This window comes from Triturus cristatus, chromosome 8 (genome assembly GCF_964204655.1).
Source record: "Triturus cristatus chromosome 8, aTriCri1.1, whole genome shotgun sequence".
Lineage (NCBI taxonomy): Eukaryota > Metazoa > Chordata > Amphibia > Caudata > Salamandridae > Triturus > Triturus cristatus.
The window spans coordinates 1,277,353,314-1,277,373,610 of NC_140591.1; the positions used below are offsets into that span (position 1 = coordinate 1,277,353,314).

Here is a 20,297-nt window from a genome sequence, read left to right on the forward strand (position 1 = left end):
CCAGTCCTGTGGTTAGAAAAGTAATCCATAAAGTAACTAATTGCATTTAACTAGAAATTCACATTGAGCTCAATGTTGCTTTGTGTATGAAATTGTGTTGCCCATTGCAACAACTGTAACTACTGTACTTAAAAGTCTGTTGCCTATTTGCCAAGTATTTAAACTAAAGTAATTCATTCTGAGAAAGTATATTTTGTATTGTAATGTATAATGTAATTTAAAAAAATATATCTTAAAATAAATAGTTTAAAAAATGTAGTAAATCAGTATAAAAAAAATCAGTATAACAATTAATACATTCAAAATTGTCATTTACAAAACCTTTGAAATTCACTGAAAAAACCATAGGTTTCAGGCCTGATATAGTTAGGAATTAGCATTTAAAAAACCTTTGAAATTCACTGAAAAAACCATAGGTTTCAGGGGCGTTATAGTTAGGAATTGGCATTTAAAAAACCTTAGAAATTCACTAAAAAACCATAGGTTTCAGGTGCGTTATAGTTAGCTGGACATTTCCCTCGTACAAAACCCTAGAAATTCCCCTGTTATAGTTAGTTCAGCTAACTATAACTCGCGCCCCCGCAATGCACTGCTGATGACGTCACATATTACATCACTCATGACATGGTCAGTGACATCACTGATGACATCTCAAATGACATCAATGATGATATCACTGTTGACATCATCCAGTGAATGTGTGTTTTTCTTAAAAGTTTAAATATGTTTTATATATTTATAGTGAAAGGCCTATGGAAGAATGAGTGGGTGTATAAGTGTGTGAATGGGTGATTTTCTAGGTGCGTAACTGACTCTATAAGTGAGTCATTAAATGTATCTTACTGCAGATTAGTGACTAAACTGTGTGAATGTCTGTATGTGTCTGTGTGTTGGTGTATAAGTGGCTGCATGGTTTTGTGAATAGCTATATGAGTGTCTATATGGGTTATTGATTGGTTGTCTGAGTATCTGTATGGGTGCCTGAGTGTTTGTGTGGGTAGGGTGTGTGACTCTGTGCATAGATGTGTGAGTGGGTGATTCTATGGTGCATGGTCTTAAGAGTGCAACTGTGATGGACTGTATGGTTGGGTGAGTCTATGTATGAGTGTGTTAGTGATTGAATGTATATCTCAGTTGTACATGTGTCAGTAACTACATATGTGAAACGCAGTGTATATGTGTGTAAGAATATATAACTATCTATATGTGAGAGTGTGATTGAGGGAGTGTCTGTATGGATGAGTGTGTGCTTGTATTAGTAATTGTATAAGAGTGTCAGAATTTGTTAGTACGTTTATGAGTAAGTGAACTTGAGTGTGTTTAACTGTATAGGTGAGTAAATATTGGACTGTGTTTAATTATTTGCACAACTGACTAGGGGTGTCAGTACCTCAATGGATGATTGGCGGTGTGTGAGTGTCTATATAGGTGTATAAATGCATATGATAGTCTTGTACGGAGTGACTGTAAGTATGAGTGACTGTACAGGTGAGTGAGTGGAGGTGTATGTAGACCTAAGAGTCACTGAGTGGGTATGTAGTTATTGGTATTGGAGTATCTATGGTTTTCAAAATGGCCGTCTGAAATTTTGAGTCGGTGTATTAAAGGTTATATTAGGGTGTGAGAAGATGCACTAATTTATCACATGGATGACGTCATCAGTGATGTCATCAGTGATGTCATTTGAGATGTCATCAGTGATGTCATGAGTGATGTCACTGACCATGTCATGAGTGATGTAATATGTGACGTCATCAGCAGTGCATTGCGGGGGCGCGAGTTATAGTTAGCTGAACTAACTATAACGGGAATTTCTAGGGTTTTGTACGAGGGAAATGTCCAGCTAACTATAACGCCCCTGAAACCTATGTTTTTTTTAGTGAATATATATATACATATAACATTAACATGAAGCCTCCTCCCTTGCCAGGCTCAGCAGCGCTCATGCGAGCGGACTCCTGACTCCACGAGCGGTACTTACCGGAACATGGAATTATAGTAGTTGCAGTCCCCAACACCAGACTGCAGCTGCATCCGATCAAGTGGAGCCAGCAGACCTCCTACAAAAGGGAGGGCCATAATATTTCAAGGGAAGAGGCAAAATGGAACCTTTGACTGCAGGCTGCATCTGAGGAAGGCACACCCAAGCCGAAATGCATTATTCTGAGCAATTGTTATTAAAGGAACTCCCAAACGCATCCCCGCTGTGTCCTCTGGTTACATGAAAGGAGTGATCGATTTGTTGATGTTTTCACGCGCTGCCAGCACGCGTGTTAGAGGACCCGTTCTTCAAGTGTCCTGTGGGTTGTTGGCAACGTGGCAATTTTCTTTACCGAGGGGTCGGATACCGCAGGACCGCCTCAGAAGCAGGCCAGGCAAGTGGCCGCTGTCAGGTACAGACTATGACGTCACGGGGATACAGGAAGATTACATTCCCGTTTCACGGCCCGGTTTGTCTTTGCGAATGGGGCAGAACGTTGGGGACCCGAGGGAGTCCTGGACATTAATTTAGGGGTTCCCTTTTAACATCAAGCCCCCTCCCTTGCCAGGCACAGCAGCGCTAATGCGAGCGGACTCCTGACTCCACGAGCTGTACTTACCAGAACATGGAATTATGGTAGTTGTAGTCCCCAACACCAGACTGACTAGGTGTGTCAGTACCTCAATGGATGATTGGTGGTGTGTGAGTGTCTATATAGGTGTATAAATGCATATGATAGTCTTGTACGGAGTGACTGTAAGTATGAGTGACTGTACAGGTGAGTGAGTGGAGGTGTATGTAGACCTAAGAGTCAATGAGTGGGTATGTAGTTATTGGTATTGGAGTATCTATGGTTTTCAAAATGGCCGTCTGAAATTTTGAGTCGGTGTATCAAAGGTTATATTAGGGTGTGAGAAGATGCACTAATTTATCACATGGATGACGTCATCAGTGATGTCATCAGTGATGTCATTTGAGATGTCATCATTGATGTCATCAGTGATGTCACTGACCATGTCATGAGTGATGTAATATGTGACGTCATCATTGCGGGGGCCCGAGTTATAGTTAGCTGAACTAACTATAACAGGGGAATTTCTAGGGTTTTGTACGAGGGAAATGTCCAGCTAACTATAACGCCCCTGAAATCTATGTTTTTTTTAGTGAATATATATATACATATAACATTAACATGAAGCCTCCTCCCTTGCCAGGCTCAGCAGCGCTCATGCGAGCGGACTCCTGACTCCACGAGCGGTACTTACCGGAACATGGAATTATGGTAGTTGCAGTCCCCAACACCAGACTGCAACTGCATCCGATCAAGTGGAGCCAGTAGACCTCCTACAAAAGGGAGGGCCATAGTATTTCAAGGGAAGAGGCAAAATGGAACCTTTGACTGCAGGCGGCATCTGAGGGAGGCACACACAAGCCGAAATGCATTATGCCGAGCAATTGTTATTAAACGAACTCCCAAACGCATCCCCGCTGTGTCCACGCGCTGCCAGCACGCGTGTTAGAGGACCCATTCTTCAAGTGTCCTGTGGGTTGTTGGCAACGTGGCAATCTTCTTTACCGAGGGATCGAATACCGCAGGACCGCCTCAGAAGCAGGCCAGGCAAGTGGCCGCTGTCAGGTACAGACCGTGACTTCACGGGGAGACAGGAAGATTACATTCCCGTTTCACTGCCCCGTTTGTCTTTGTGAATGGGGCAGAACGTTGGGGACCCGAGGGAGTCCTGTACATTAATTTAGGGGTTCCCTTTTAACATCAAGCCCCCTCCCTTGCCAGGCACAGCAGCGCTCATGCGAGCGGACTCCTGACTCCACGAGCTGTACTTACCGGAACATGGAATTATGGTAGTTGCAGTCCCCAACACCAGACTGCAGCTGCATCCGATCAAGTGGAGCCAGCAGACCTCCTACAAAAGGGAGGGCCATAGTATTTCAAGGGAAGAGGCAAAATGGAACCTTTGACTGCAGGCGGCACCTGAGGAAGGCACACACAAGCCAAAATGTTATTAATGGAACTCCCAAACGCATCCCCGCTGTGTCCTCTGGTTACTTGAAAGGAGTGATCGATTTGTTGATTGATATATATATATATATATATGTGTGTGTATTCACTGAAAAAAACAAAGGTTAAAGTAACGTTATAGTTAGGTGAATGTATCAGTGACCACATTAATGTTTTGAGCTAAAACAAACGCAGAACTTCACCAGTTGAAATTTGCAGAGCTAGCTAAAACGTGTACACCGCCATACACTGCTTATGACCTCAAATTTATATCACTCATGACATGTTCTATGACATCTCAAACGACATCATTAATAACATCACTGATGACATCATCCAGCTTCTTTTTTACACATTACTCTATGAACTAGTATGGCATTAGAGGCCCGAAAGTAAGTACAAAATAGCACCGAATAGTAAGAAGCTTTATTAATACCATTACTGATACAACTCCCTTGTAGCAAGCATATGTTATGTGCAACATTGACCCTCTACCATACACTTCTTGTGTATAGCCTTGTTCACATTAACAATCAACCACAGATGTATGGAAAACCCTCATTACACATGGTGTTAAATATGTTCAGAGAAAGCCAAGTTTGACAAGATGCTCAACGTCTGTTTCAAAATTAATGCCCTACTACGGACAGCGTGTGTGTGTTTCCATATCGAAAGTTCCTTCACTCTAAAACTTCTTGTTTCCTTCAATACCAGTTGATTGTCCAGCCCTGCCTGCACTACTTGGTTGCAAGAACTCTGTGTTGCAGCTCTGTTTATGTCCATTCATTAAATGTCCTCTTCCTTAAGTTATCGAATGACCTGGAGATCCGTAGTACCATCATGACCTGGAATTGCAAACAGGCATTTGTTCTCTTTTTGTCTGGTGCTCCCCTTCTCATCTCTTTTCTCAAGTGTTAAAACACACAACATTGCCCAGCAGGAAGTGTTACTGGTTCTACCAGCATACCAGTGTGCCATTACATCACTAAGTGGAATGGCCGATGTAGTAGTCTAATGTATTAATACCCTATTTAACTTTTTTAATGGTTTTAATGCAGCAATGTCCCATGTATGATGTACAGTTATGTCCCCTGCCTTGCGTGTCTGAAATACATATCTTTGATCCCTGTTTTTAGATCATGCCACGCACTGATCTCATGTGCATGCAATGGCATAGGACTGGTCTTTTGACAATTATAGGTTCTGGACCTAGTCCTCAACCGGGAAGGGTGCACCAAGGGCACCCTCATAATGACGTTGTGGGTTTCATGTGTGGAGTGCAGTGGTGGCAGCGTACCTTGGTTGATGACTTATAGTGTCTGTCTTGTACATGCGAGACATGAATGCACTCTTACAGGCCCATTTATATGACGTTACTCTGCTCACAATGAACCCGGAACCCTGAATGTGAGAGCCTGTGCATTGTGCCTGTGTGCTAGACGTGATAGTGTGCCATGCATGAGTGATACAGGTCTGCAGGTTCAATTTTGGCAGCTCACAGCCCGGACCAGAGTACAATACGGAAGAGATCTTGCTTTCTCTACACAGCACATGCGTGCTGCTGGCTTCTCCTAGATGGGATGGGTGAACACCAGCCACTTTGGTGAGGAAAGGCTGCCCTGGACCTTCCTTATACATTAGACTGTAAATTACTCTGACTTCAGCTGCCATTAGGTATATGGGAGGAGCTACAGGGTGAAGCCTACAATATCTGTTGTTAGTTATAGGAGCCATTTGAAGAGGCAGAGATTCTTGCCGTTCTTCCTGACCTCTGTGAGGTGGATTCAGTCTGCTGCCACCTCTTTGTACTTCCGTGGTTGGCACTCCACCTGGAGACTTTCCTGCTGGGCAATGCATCCTGGCAGACAGAGGCAGGCCTGGAATGTGGCCTGGCTAGGACATATGAAATGGGAACTGACCCAAATTGCTTCCAAGGAAGCAGACCTGGAATACGCATCCTCTGTCTGTAAAGCTGGTATAAAGATGTGAGCTCAAGATCCATTGTTGTTCTTTGTTGTGGTCTCATCTACAGAAGAGGGGCTACTCCGCAGAGTTCTCAGGGACTACTAAACATCCAAAAATTGGTGTTGCACTGACATCCATCTCTCTAGACGCAAAGCAACATCCCCAGAAGTTCGTTCTGAAGGTGGAATTACTGGACTGTCCTGGTTGCAGAGATATCTTACCTGTGACCAAGAGAAGGAATAATCAGCCCTGCAGTAGGAGCGGTTCTTGGAAGGGACTGCTGTAACTGATTCTAGTGTAGGGTCCGTCTGACAAAGTTTCACAAAGCAAATGCGCAAAAAGGCCCGTGGTACTTCTGGATCAGGCAGTTCAATCTTCATCATTTATCTCCGTTGTAGTTGCCAGGCAACTGGGCTGTGTTGCCCATTTGAATGGCCTGAATGAAGCCGGGATAAGCACCTGGTGGTGGCCCGTGAGCACCACATGTGGATTGCGTGACTGCGGTATTGCCAAGTGTGTCGTTGGGTCGGGCCAGTCTGGAAGATTAAGTGACCCGAGAGATGACCTGGGAGCACCTTGTGAAGAAGCAAGGTCATTGCTTTGAGACACTATGTACCGAACATAGTGCCTGACTTCCACCATGCTTAAGAATCGCCATCTGTGGAAATGTGGCTGTTGTGCTAAAGAAGAAGAGCCAAGTACTTACCAGCATGTTGGAGTGAGCCACGTCGTGAATCAAGTACCCACCAAAGCACTGGAATAAGCATACTGCCACGTGCCACCTGGAGGCTTCTGTTGCCAGTGAATTCCTGCTGCCTCAGGAGGGCCAAACAAGACTCAGTGATGCTGCACTTGACGAGAGACTGAATGGGCCTCGGTGGGAGAGACTAAGTGCTAAGACTAGATCGAAAGTGGGGGAGTACAAGCTGAATCCACCAGTCTACCTCGTACACTGTAACCTCAATGTGAACTCAGAGTCAGGGGGACCCACAAGGGGCAGGAGGAGAGCTCGTTGGCAGAAAGCCTAGATCGCACAAAGGCTTGCACCCGTGAACTGAGTATTTGTGCATAATTAATTGTGTAGTGTAATTCTGTTTTATGTGTAATAAATTACTTTACATTTACTACAAAGAGAAGCACTTTGCCGGACATTGATCTTATTATGCTTCTAGTTGTTGGTGGGTATCGATTCTTGAGCCTGAGTAACCCCCGATACTAACCTCTCTGAGAAGCCTATGACTGCTCACCCTCGTTATTACTGAGAACCAAGTGCGAAAGGATTGTTCTTGGCTCAATTTCCAGAGCTGTAGGAGGACAGACCCTGCAAGAGCAGTGGTAAAAGGCCTCAACCTCCACAGTTGGGGCCTGGTAACCCTTGTTTGCCCCAAGGCCTCCTGAAAAGGTTCTGACAAACATTCTTAGTAGGCTTTGATCAGTTATAATTTTATAATAATGTCCTCATGTGCCATACTTATGTTGACCTAGAATACATTGTATTTTCCTTTGTAATATATGTTTATTACTGTTATTTCTCCATCCTACTTCAATGATACATAAGCAGATCACAGTTAGCCTTTCTTTCCTTGAAATTCCTAAAATTGCCTTAATGTTTTTCACGTGGTTGTTTATATTGTGGTTGACACCACAAAAGGGCATTATGGCTTATGTTTTGTATCCTCAGAGACCATCGTGTTTTGATATTCTCTCAGATGACCCGAATGTTGGATATACTTCAAGACTACTTGGAATACAGAGGTAAACTTGGTTCGTTTTCAAAAACATTTTAAGGTCGAGACTTGCACACCATTCAGTTTAAATGCATTGTAGTAAATTAGGGATTCAGGTCAGGTAAAATTCTGTTCAAGCCATTGCTAACGGAAGTCAAAGTCCTTTAACCATGTGTGTTTTTTCCCTATGCCAGTGTTCTGTATGTTGAAACTTCATGTCTTTCAACACCTACTACCTTTGAGTCTGTCATCACACAATATAATGCATCTCCTTAGTCTATTAAGGAGATACATGAGTGCTTCTCTATGATGTTTTTGAACCTGCTATAAAACATTCAGAAACCGTCAAGCCACTAAGAGATCTTCCGTCTCTATCATAGTGACTTCACATAGTGGATAATGACTTGTTTTGGTGAACAGCAGCAGTCCCATGGACTTCAGTCACTCCTGAAATCTACTTTATAAAGATTGTGGGAGTTTCTGTGTATTTTTGGGAATTCGCCATATTCTGTGGGAAGGCCTAGATTCTAGCTTAAAATAAGATTGTATGTACTGGTTTTGTACTGAGTGCATATATGGGCTTTAGCTGCTCTCTGCCAAATTAGTATCCATGCACTTTCAGGTGCATCGTGTTCTAGATCCCCCCCGCCATTTTTTTGTGTATGTTAGATGCTGTACCAGGATACTTTTATCTGGTGCTTTTTGTTTAGTCCCCTGTATAGTTAAGACACCGCCTGTGCTGCATCCCTTTCCGGATACATATTATTGGACCTCGCCCTCTCTCTCATCCCCAAAATCGTTGCCCTTTATCCCCCACGTTTATGCAGAATTTGTTTTGTTGGCTTTAGAACTCTACACTTTAATACTTCTAAAAAGTGCTTGTGCTCACTCCCCTAAACATGGTTTAATGGACTTACACCTCATTGACATATTCAGTTTACTTTAAGTCCCTTATAGAGTGGTATACTATATACCCAGGAGCTGAAAATAAAATGCTTCTCGTGGGCCTGCAGCACTTATTGTGCCACCTACTTAAATAACATCTTAACACATGTCCCAAAACTGCCATTGCAGCCTTAATGCAGTTTTAAATTGCTATATCGACTTGGCAATCAAACCCTCTTGCCAAGCTCCAAACACCCCATTTATTACATATATGTCACTCCTAAAATAGGCCTTGGTATCCCCTAGGGCAGGGTGCATTGTAATTGAAAGGTTGGACAAGTTTGTTTTAGTTTTGCGTGTCCTAATAGTAAAAAAACACTCCTAAATTAGTTTTTTACTACTGTGAGGCCTACCCCTTCCATAGGATAACATTGGAGAGTCATTATCACATTTAATAAGTTGTAATTTCCAATTGGGAGCAGGCAGTTGGTAATGTTTGGTGTCTTTGGAATTGTAATGAAAATCCTATTTAATGCTAAAGTTGAGTTTTTGATTCCAATTTTGAAAATTCCACTTGTAAAAAGTTGGCATTTTCCTAACCTTAGCCCTTTTGTGCCAGCAGCCTTCCTTGGGTCACATGACTGGGTGTAACTGACAGACTTTGTGAATTCCTCCCAGACAGTCACACAATAGAGGGATTAGGTGTGCCTAAATGGGCCATCTGCTGGCAGGATGGGGGTGGGGGAGGAAGCTGAGCACCGACCAACTTGCAACTGAATAAGGAGTGCTCTGCCTTCATACAAATGACCTATCACCTCCACATTGTCACTGCAGCCACCTTTGATTCAGGGTATGGGAATCAGGAAATACCACGTACTTCAAACACATTGTCTAGAAACATTTCCCACCTTCCAGAAAGAAGACACCAGGGTACAAAAATAGGACCTCAAACACCAACTCCTCAGTTCACTATTGGACCTGTGGGCGGACTCTCAGAGGACTGCATGCTGCTTTTACCTGTTGTGCATGCTGCAAGACTGCTTTTCTGTACCTGGAAGGACTGCTTTGTTGCATGGAGCCTGCCTTGAACCTTCAGAGGCCACCCCTGCTGTTGAGCCCTGCATCTCTACCTGAACTCAAAACTTCCTATGTGACTCCAAGAGCTAGTTTGCTGGTCTCCTGTTCCACAGGGACACCAAAGGCTCCCACCATCTTGAACCCACAGCTGAACCCAGCCCGAGTGAGTCCTTAACCCCAAGTGGTGTCCCACCAGTTCAAGACACTTGGTTGTAGTGCTGAAGGTGCCCAGACGGGCAAATCCCAAAACTGAGGACGTTTTGGCCAAAAACTGCTCCGAGAACCAGGAGGAGACTGGGACCAATCTGCTCACCTATCCGCCTGAGGTGCATCCTTGGTCGCAGCAGCAAATCCCCTTCAGCGCTCCTTCACCAAAGCTGTATTTGGCCTCGTGGAACAGTGTTCTAATGCAGCCCTCTGCATCGTCCCTGTAGAGATTTTTGACTTCCAAAAAAGAGACTAAGACCGAACGAAGAAATCCTCACTGCGACTTTGCCCCAAGGGTCTCCGACGATGGCGCTCCTTCCTTGGACACCTACTGCAGCCTTGCTCTGCTGAACTTTACCTTCTCAGAACATTTTTCTGAAAATTTCTTCTAAGTCCGAAGTTAAGTGCTGACCGGGCCCAATCCACGGCTTGTCTCTGAACCACGCTCCATCGCGGTCTGCCTTATTTTTTTATTTTGACTCTGTCTCGCGCGACTAGATATCCACGGTTGGTGCTTTGATCTTTTAGGCGCTAGTTTAAAAAAAAAGAAATTGATTCATGACTGGTTCTACTGATTGGATTTTTGTCGTTTTCATGTCAAATTATTTATTAACATTTATTCTATTTTTCTAAATTGGTGTGCACATTTTCTAGTGTTGTGTTTTCACTTTATTACTGTTTGTGTGCTGCACTTTACACGTTGCCTCTAAGTTACGTCTTGTTGCTTTTTGTGCCAAGCTACCCAGGGTTAAGTACAGGTTAATTTAGCGACTTTTTATGGTTCACTCCGCAAGAGATTGTGGCTGTTGCTTGACCAGGGCTCATACCTCAGTCAACCAACAACCCAATTACTCACACATATTCTTTGTTTCAGTGGTATGCCTACTCCTACCCTCATTCACTGATGGCTGTCAAGCCCAGTACAAGAGTTCCGTTAGTCAGTAGATATAATTAGGTCTCATTTGGCAATTCTTTGCACATAGCTATCTAATTCTGAAGAGACCTCCTTCAAACTCAGAAGTTAGTCACAGTTCTCCCTCCTCCAGCCAGCCCTGGTAGCCTCTTTCTGACATGCCTGTTTCAAAGCCTTGGTTCCCTAGAAGTGGGTTGCGGAGGTGGATAAGTGGTGATTCTCTTAGTCTGGGCAGCCTTGATCCAGTAAATCAGACACATTTTGGTGGAATTTAGTAGGGGACCTTGAAGTCTATGGCTTCTTGAGGGCAGCCATAGTAAGTGCTGCAAGGGGACTCTACGTCTTGCTCCAACCATCACCAGGGCTTGTCTTTATTTGAGCTGCACCAGGTGTGTCTGAGCTATTGCTAAAGAGAGAAACTAGTTACAATATTCTTTGGCATTTATGCAAAATCAACGTGGGTTTAAACTTGTTAAAACAGCAATCTAGTGAACAATCGACACTGAGTTTGTGGCAAAATGACTGTATTGATGAGATGAAAACACAGTAACAGTTCAATTAAACATAGCATCAATCTGCGAATAGTAAAGAAAATGAAACATAATGATACAGTCAATGACAAACTGCACAAAGGCAGTGAACTTCATCGTCAGTTCTAAAAAGCTAACAAGCCCAATGCATTTCGGGATGATTCACATCCCTTCTTCAGGGGCAGCTGTAGGAAATAAAAGAAAACAATGTTGAGAGCCAATGCTGTGCAAATAGATTGGAAATTCTTATATTAAAGCGATAACAAGATGCATCGTATCAAGGCACAGAAAATTGGAAACTGGTCTAGATCAGACAACAGCAATTCACTAGAAATATCGTGAAAAGATTGAAAGTGCTGACAAGCTTAAAGAAAAAACAAGCCAGTCTAAAGTATTTGTCAGACTAAACAATATATGCAAAGTACCCCAAGGTTGCCGAAGTGAATTTATTGCGAAAAAATATTAAAGGAGTCACCCGTGAGGTAGAACTAAGTGAAAAAACAAACATCGAATGCTTACAGGTTCTGAAAAGACGATGATGCACAATGCGGGGTTGACAGAAATGGCAGCAGGTGAAGAACAATGGCTACAGAGCGCTGTGTAAAAAGAAAGAATCTGAGAAACTGGCTCATGGATTGGTGGACTTAATGGTGACCAAAACTGGAGACAACTTACGGCTGTGTGGCGTAATGAAGTGCCGCTGAACTGTGGTGGAGCTGAGTCAGTGACCGGGCTCGAAGATGAAAAACTACGCTGGCAAACTGTAAAGTGGAAAAATAGGGATGTTGCGTGGAACAGTGTTGCTGCGGGTGGCACAAAATGTGTGAAAAAAGGGGACAAGAAACTTACCACTGGAACGTGTGGGGCACAACGAGGAAGCAACACGGGCTGGAAACCTTCAAAAAGGCAAATGACACGAGCAGGCGGCAAGCTGCGCAGGCTGGGAACCTCCGAAAAAACGAGTGACGTGAGCTGACAAACCAGGTGGTTAAATGGACGTGCTACGCGAGCACATCCGGACGGACGTAGTAGAAATGAAAAGAGGACTACGGTGTGAGCTGGGAGCCGGCAGGGAAACGAGCACTGTGATGCTGTGGGAGCCGGGAATGTGTTAAATAAAGTTGGAAATGAAAAAACGACTGATAAAACAGTGAGTGTGAGCTGACGAACCAGGTGATAAAAAGAACGTGCCGCGCGAGCACAAACAAATGGACGATATGGTAACGAAAAAAGGACTACGGTGTGAACAGGGAACCTATAGGGAGACAAGCACTGTAGTGCTGTGAGAGCAGGGAATGTATGAAAATAAAGTTGGAAATGAAAAAACGGATGTGGGAGCAGTGAGTGTGACACAATATAGTGGGATGACAACAACAGCAGAGGAATGTAGGTGAAATATCTGAGAAAAGCATAGGACAAAGTGAGTGTAGAAGAACAGAGAACAAACGAGAAAAATGATGAAGTGCTGGAATGTATAGAAACACATGAAAAAGATAAGGAAAAAAACAATGATACTGGCTGAAACAAGTAAAGAGAAATAAGAACCCAGGCTGGTGTTGAACGGACTAGTTAATAAACTCGAAATCCAAAGTGCTCTGAAGAAAAGAAAAAAAGAGAGGGAAAGACAGAGAAAATCACGATTCCTGCAGTGAAAGGAATGAAAATTGTGTTGAATTGCTCAGTCTGAAACAGACGTACAATCTAAAGACAATGAGTACACATGACGAACATGTCAAAATATGACTAACAAAATGGAAGCAATTCTGAATGGACGCAGTCAAACCCAGATGGGAAAACTGCTAGAAAAGAGTCAGAATGACGAAAGTGCGTGTTTATAAAAAGCATTGCATTTCTAATCAAGACCAAAGGGTGTCAGGGTCTGTAAGTACTTGATCCACCAAACTTCTCTCTGTGAGAGTAACCTTTCTGTATTGATCTGGGTGTTGCGGGGCATCATTTCAAGTATGGTGAATCTTAGTTGTGCGATAGTGTGATGATGTTCTGTCCAATGTGCAAACAAGGGAGATTTTAGACTGTTGGTGCGGATGGAACTTTTGTGTTCTGAAATCCTGATTTTGATTTTGCGGGAAGTTTTGCCAACATACATTGAGCCGCAGGGACATTTGATGGTATAAATGACGTTGGTACTGTCACAGGTGCCAGTGCATCTGAGTTTGATAGCTTTGCCTGAACGTGGATGGTGAATGACGCAACCAGTGATTACATTATGGCAGTTGACACAATTATAACATTTCTGCATACCTTTGAACTCTTCGTGGTCAATTGTGGGTGTTGCTGATAGAATGTCTTTAATGTTTTTACTACGAGTGAATGCAAAGATTGGTTCAAAGGAGAAAAGGTCGTTGAAGTCCGGTTCCTGTTTAAGCACTTCCCATCTGTTTTTGATGATCTGGCGAATGCGCCTTGAACTCGTGGAAAATGTGGAAACAAATACATGGCGGTTATGGGGATTTTTCTCTGAGGGCGTAAGGAGTTCTGCACGCGTTTTTGTGGAAGTTCTGGAAATGGCTGTCTCAAGGACTGTTGCAGGATAACCACGCTCTTGGAATTTCACTACTTGTTTCTGAAGTGATGATTCTAGAAGTTGACTGTCAGAAATGATTCTCTTTGTTCTGATCAACTGAGAGTATGGAAGATTGTGAATCAATGAAGGAGGGTGAAAACTAGAGTAAAGAAGAAGGTTGTTTCTGTCCGTGGGTTTGGAATAGATTGTCGTTACTAGAGAGTAGGATTGTTTCATTATCAGTACATCCAGGAAAGGCAATTGTTCTGTGCTGATGTTGTGTGTGAACTGGATGCATGGATTTTTTTGATTGAGTTTACTGATTTGTTCAACCAACAGAGCTTCGTAATTCTTCCAAATTAAAAAGATGTCGTCTATGAACCTGACAAAGAATGCCAAGTTGTCAATTCCGAAGCTCTGTTGGTTGAACAAATCAGTAAACTCAATCAAAAAAATCCACGCATCCAGTTCACACACAACATCAGCACAGAACAATTGCCTTTCCTGGATGTACTGATAATGAAACAATCCAACTCTCTAGTAACGACAATCTATTCCAAACCCACGGACAGAAACAACCTTCTTCTTTACTCTAGTTTTCACCCTCCTTCATTGATTCGCAATCTTCCATACTCTCAGTTGATCAGAACAAAGAGAATCATTTCTGACAGTCAACTTCTAGAATCATCACTTCAGAAACAAGTAGTGAAATTCCAAGAGCGTGGTTATCCTGCAACAGTCCTTGAGACAGCCATTTCCAGAACTTCCACAAAAACGCGTGCAGAACTCCTTACGCCCTCAGAGAAAAATCCCCATAACCGTCATGTATTTGTTTCCACATTTTCCACGAGTTCAAGGCGCATTCGCCAGATCATCAAAAACAGATGGGAAGTGCTTAAACAGGAACCGGACTTCAACGACCTTTTCTCCTTTGAACCAATCTTTGCATTCACTCGTAGTAAAAACATTAAAGACATTCTATCAGCAACACCCACAATTGACCACGAAGAGTTCAAAGGTATGCAGAAATGTTATAATTGTGTCAACTGCCATAATGTAATCACTGGTTGCGTCATTCACCATCCACGTTCAGGCAAAGCTATCAAACTCAGATACACTGGCACCTGTGACAGTACCAACGTCATTTATACCATCAAATGTCCCTGCGGCTCAATGTATGTTGGCAAAACTTCCCGCAAAATCAGGATTTCAGAACACAAAAGTTCCATCCGCACCAACAGTCTAAAATCTCCCTTGTTTGCACATTGGACAGAACATCATCACACTATCACACAACTAAGATTCACCATACTTGAAATGATGCCCCGCAACACCCAGATCAATACAGAAAGGTTACTCTCACAGAGAGAAGTTTGGTGGATCAAGTACTTACAGACCCTGACACCCTTTGGTCTTAATGACAGATTAGAAATGCAATGCTTTTTATAAACACGCACTTTCGACATTCTGACTCTTTTCTAGCAGTTTTCCCATCTGGGTTTGACTGCGTCCATTCAGAATTGCTTCCATTTTGTTAGTCATATTTTGACATGTGCGTCATGTGTACTCATTGTCTTTAGATTGTACGTCTGTTTCAGACTGAGCAATTCAACACAATTTTCATTCCTTTCACTGCAGGAATCGTGATTTTCTCTGTCTTTCCCTCTCTTTTTTTCTTTTCTTCAGAGCACTTTGGATTTCGAGTTTATTAACTAGTCCGTTCAACACCAGCCTGGGTTCTTATTTCTCTTTACTTGTTTCAGCCAGTATCATTGTTTTTTTTCCTTATCTTTTTCATGTGTTTCTATACATTCCAGCACTTCATCATTTTTCTCGTTTGTTCTCTGTTCTTCTACACTCACTTTGTCCTATGCTTTTCTCAGATATTTCACCTACATTCCTCTGCTGTTGTTGTCATCCCACTATATTGTGTCACACTCACTGCTCCCACATCCGTTTTTTCATTTCCAACTTTATTTTCATACATTCCCTGCTCTCACAGCACTACAGTGCTTGTCTCCCTATAGGTTCCCTGTTCACACCGTAGTCCTTTTTTCGTTACCATATCGTCCATTTGTTTGTGCTCGCGCAGCACGTTCTTTTTATCACCTGGTTCGTCAGCTCACACTCACTGTTTTATCAGTCGTTTTTTCATTTCCAACTTTATTTAACACATCCCCGGCTCCCACAGCATCACAGTGCTCGTTTCCCTGCCGGCTCCCAGCTCACACCGTAGTCCTCTTTTCATTTCTACTACGTCCGTCCGGATGTGCTCGCGTAGCACGTCCATTTAACCACCTGGTTTGTCAGCTCACGTCACTCGTTTTTTCGGAGGTTCCCAGCCTGCGCAGCTTGCCGCCTGTTCGTGTCATTTGCCTTTTTGAAGGTTTCCAGCCCGTGTTGCTTCCTCGTTGTGCCCCACACGTTCCAGTGGTAAGTTTCTTGTCCCCTTTTTTCACACATTTTGTGCCACCCGCAGCAACACTGTTCCACGCAACATCCCTATTTTTCCACTTTACAGTTTGCCAGCGTAGTTTTTCATCTTCGAGCCCGGTCACTGACTCAGCTCCACCACAGTTCAGCGGCACTTCATTACGCCACACAGCCGTAAGTTGTCTCCAGTTTTGGTCACCATTAAGTCCACCAATCCATGAGCCAGTTTCTCAGATTCTTTCTTTTTACACAGCGCTCTGTAGCCATTGTTCTTCACCTGCTGCCATTTCTGTCAACCCCGCATTGTGCATCATCGTCTTTTCAGAACCTGTAAGCATTCGATGTTTGTTTTTTCACTTAGTTCTACCTCACGGGTGACTCCTTTAATATTTTTTCGCAATAAATTCACTTCGGCAACCTTGGGGCACTTTGCATATATTGTTTAGTCTGACAAATACTTTAGACTGGCTTGTTTTTTCTTTAAGCTTGTCAGCACTTTCAATCTTTTCACGATATTTCTAGTGAATTGCTGTTGTCTGATCTAGACCAGTTTCCAATTTTCTGTGCCTTGATACGATGCATCTTGTTATCGCTTTAATATAAGAATTTCCAATCTATTTGCACAGCATTGGCTCTCAACGTTGTTTTCTTTTATTTCCTACAGCTGCCCCTGAAGAAGGGATGTGAATCATCCCGAAATGCATTGGGCTTGTTAGCTTTTTAGAACTGACGATGAAGTTCACTGCCTTTGTGCAGTTTGTCATTGACTGTATCATTATGTTTCATTTTCTTTACTATTCGCAGATTGATGCTATGTTTAATTGAACTGTTACTGTGTTTTCATCTCATCAATACAGTCATTTTGCCACAAACTCAGTGTCGATTGTTCACTAGATTGCTGTTTTAACAAGTTTAAACCCACGCTGATTTTGCATAAATGCCAAAGAATATTGTAACTAGTTTCTCTCTTTAGCAGTGCACTCAGTATACTGGTGTCTGTTCACCAGCAGTTTGCTGTTTTGGTTGCGAGGTGGGCTTCCTCGTCTCTGGGTAGCACGCCTCATTTGTCTATTTGTATGAAATGTGACTTACCTGTTTACACTTCGTGTGCGCTAACTTACACTCCACTGTGTCTGAGCTATTGACATAGCTAGAATATATCTGGCAGTATCCGGTGCTTTTAAGCCTCTGCCTGCCAAGGTTCTACATGATAGTGACTCAGAGATTTGTGGTTTCTTATTACTTTATTTAAATTTCCAAATTTTCCTCTGGATATTTTTAATGGTTTCAGATGAAAAGATTACTGGTAGTGTCCTGTCGAGCTATAGCAGTCTAGGCACTGAATTAATCTTGATGCAGTTAATCCTCCCTGTCCATAAAATTTCAAGCTTCTCCAACCTGTAAAGATCTTTTTATAGCGTGTCAAGCAACGGTGGAAAGTTACTATTGTAGAGTTTGCATGTCACAGAGGGGATAAACACTGCCAGATGCTCAATGCCCATAGAGGCCTAGTCAAAACTGTATTGTGATGTCACCGCTTTACTTTCTCCCTTTGGCTTCACCAACTCCCATGCCCTTAGATATTTGATAATTGACCTTAAAACCAGTCACTGCTTGAAATCTTTGCATCTCCAACAGTAGGGCGGGAGAGAAGTAGTTATGTTGATTAAAAAAACTATCCAAAGTTTGTTTTCCACAAACAAAGCTAATTTGATCTGACCAGCCTTCGAGGGTGTACCTGTTATTTCAGGATTCACCATTACCTTTTGCATAAGAGTCTTCATAGTCAGGGCAAACAAGGATAGGGATAACAGGCATCCCTGTCCCGTGCTCCTCAACAGTACAATATGGTCTGAAAAATGTGATCCTACCTTCAACCTGCTAGAAGGAATGTTAAAGTTGGCTGGGATCAGAGAGCTGAGCTTTGGTCCCACACCAGATTTGCCAAGGTTATTTGAATTACGCCCTGTTGACCATGTCAGAAGCCTTCTCAGGGTCCAGCAAGAGAAGGAGTAACTGGATGTTGTAACAGTGGCTTTATCGATTATATTGAGAGCTAAATTGATGTTGTGTTTAGTCTGTCTGTCCCTAACAAAACCTGCTTGGTGAGGTGAGGTGAGATGAGAGTAGCCCATATGTTTCCCGTTCTTGAGGTTAAAATCCTGGTATAGATCTTGGTGTCGCTATTTACGAGGGTGATTGTTAATTAGTAGGTGCAAGACTCTGGGGTTCTTATCAGGCTTTACTATTCAGGTAAGAGTGGACTTCATTATACTCGGTTTGACTGTACTCTTTTCTGCAAACGAGTTAAAATTCTTTATCAGTAGAGGGGAGAGAATGTCAGCAAAGGCATTTTAAACAGAATTCTGAAATCCAGCGTGTCCCCGGGCTTTTTATTTTTCAGCAGCGATTTAATTACATCTCTGACCTGCTCTATCGATATCAGCTGTTCCAATTTACCCCTGTGCAGAGTTCTCTCCAGACACTTCTGAACAGGCGAAAAACCGGATCCTATCAGCTAAATCGGATTCCCATCAGGACCCGTGTCCGCCATCAGTTTTAAAAACTATCTCCAATACAATAGGTGCCAATGTCTTATTCATTTTTAATGCTATGTTTATATAGGAGTCTTTCCCACTCAGTGGAAAAAAACCTCATTCTTCCACTTTTAAAGAAACCAGGTTTTGAGGCGGCAAACCCAAACAGATACCACCCTATATCTCACCTGCCACTCCCTGCGAAAATAGTGGGGAAAGTTATGAACCAGCAGCTGGCCCAATACATTTAAGAAAACCGTTTCTTAGACCCCACACAATTTGGGTTCCTCTCAGAACACAGTACGGAGAAAGCTTTGATTAAAGCCACGAGGACATACGGGCTGTGATGGATAGAGGCGATGCAGCAGCCCTGATTTTCCTCGACTTATCAGCAGCGTTTGATACAGTGGATCACAAGCTGCTGATTAAACGTCTGGGAGTATTAGGCATTAAGGACTTTTCCTTTGCTCTCACTTCCTTTTTAGTAGACAGAGTGTAATCAGTGGCTCTGGAGCAATTTCAATATGCCCCTTTATCTGTGCCCTGTGGGGTCCCACAGGGATCTTCCCTCAGTCCAATTCTATTTAATGTTTAAGTGACTGAGTTAGTGGCCTTGATTTGAAATGTTGGTTTCACCTTGACTTCATACGCTGACGTCACACAAATCATTGTTGGCTTTCAAAAATGAACCATCCACTTCATTACGTTTTCATGACTGCATGCAGGAGATAAGTTCATTGGTGAGCAAAAATTGCTTAAAGCTCAACTCTGAAAATACTGAGGTAATAATATTTGGTAGCCTTTCTTAAACATGAGACCCCCCTGGTGGCCTGTGCATTTAGGTGATTTGCCTAAACCTGTAACCAAAGCCAAGAATTTGGGCATGCTGATTGATAATAGTCCGACTTATGCAAACCAACCAAATGCAAAGGTCTCCTCCTATGTCTTCATGATAAGGAAAATAAATTAAATCCTTCGTTTTCTGCCAGCTAACACTCGAAAGACCGTTATGACGGCATTAGTGTTATCTTAATTAGATTATTGTAATGGTCTTTATATGAATATCCAAGCTCAACATCTAAAACAACCTGTAGATGGTTCAAAATGCAGCTGCCAGAGCACTGTTAGGTCTACCCAAATTCCAATATGTTTCAAAGAAGTCCATAGACCGCATTGGATTCCAGTCAGTAACCGCATCAAGTTCAAGGCTCTCTGCATTGCCTACAAAGCTTTGAATAATTCTGGCCCTGACTTTCTCAGGCATCTCTTTATATGGTACCATCCCACAACACTCCTACTGCACCCAGATTTAAAAAACTGAGTTGGGGTGGAAGTAGTCTGATTACAGGAGCAGCTAAGCTGTGGGGCACTCTCCCTCCACATATTAGATCCTCACCCTCACTTATTTCCTTTAAGAAGGAGCTCAAAACTTGGCTGTTTCAAAACTATTATCTTCCTCCAGCTGTGTTCCTCATGAGCTCAGCTTCAAGACACCTCATGG

General features: G+C 42.8%; 1 protein-coding gene across 2 annotated transcripts in view; it reads left to right on the forward strand.

The window, feature by feature from the left end:
- CHD1L (chromodomain helicase DNA binding protein 1 like) overlaps positions 1 to 20,297 on the forward strand; it is a 251,044-nt gene that overhangs the window by 72,794 nt on the left and 157,953 nt on the right. For both annotated transcript variants that reach the window (XM_085623001.1, XM_085623002.1), the window contains exon 11: positions 7,645 to 7,718. In XM_085623001.1, the coding sequence (XP_085479127.1) occupies positions 7,645 to 7,718 (74 nt within the window). The remainder of the gene's footprint in view (positions 1 to 7,644; positions 7,719 to 20,297) is intronic.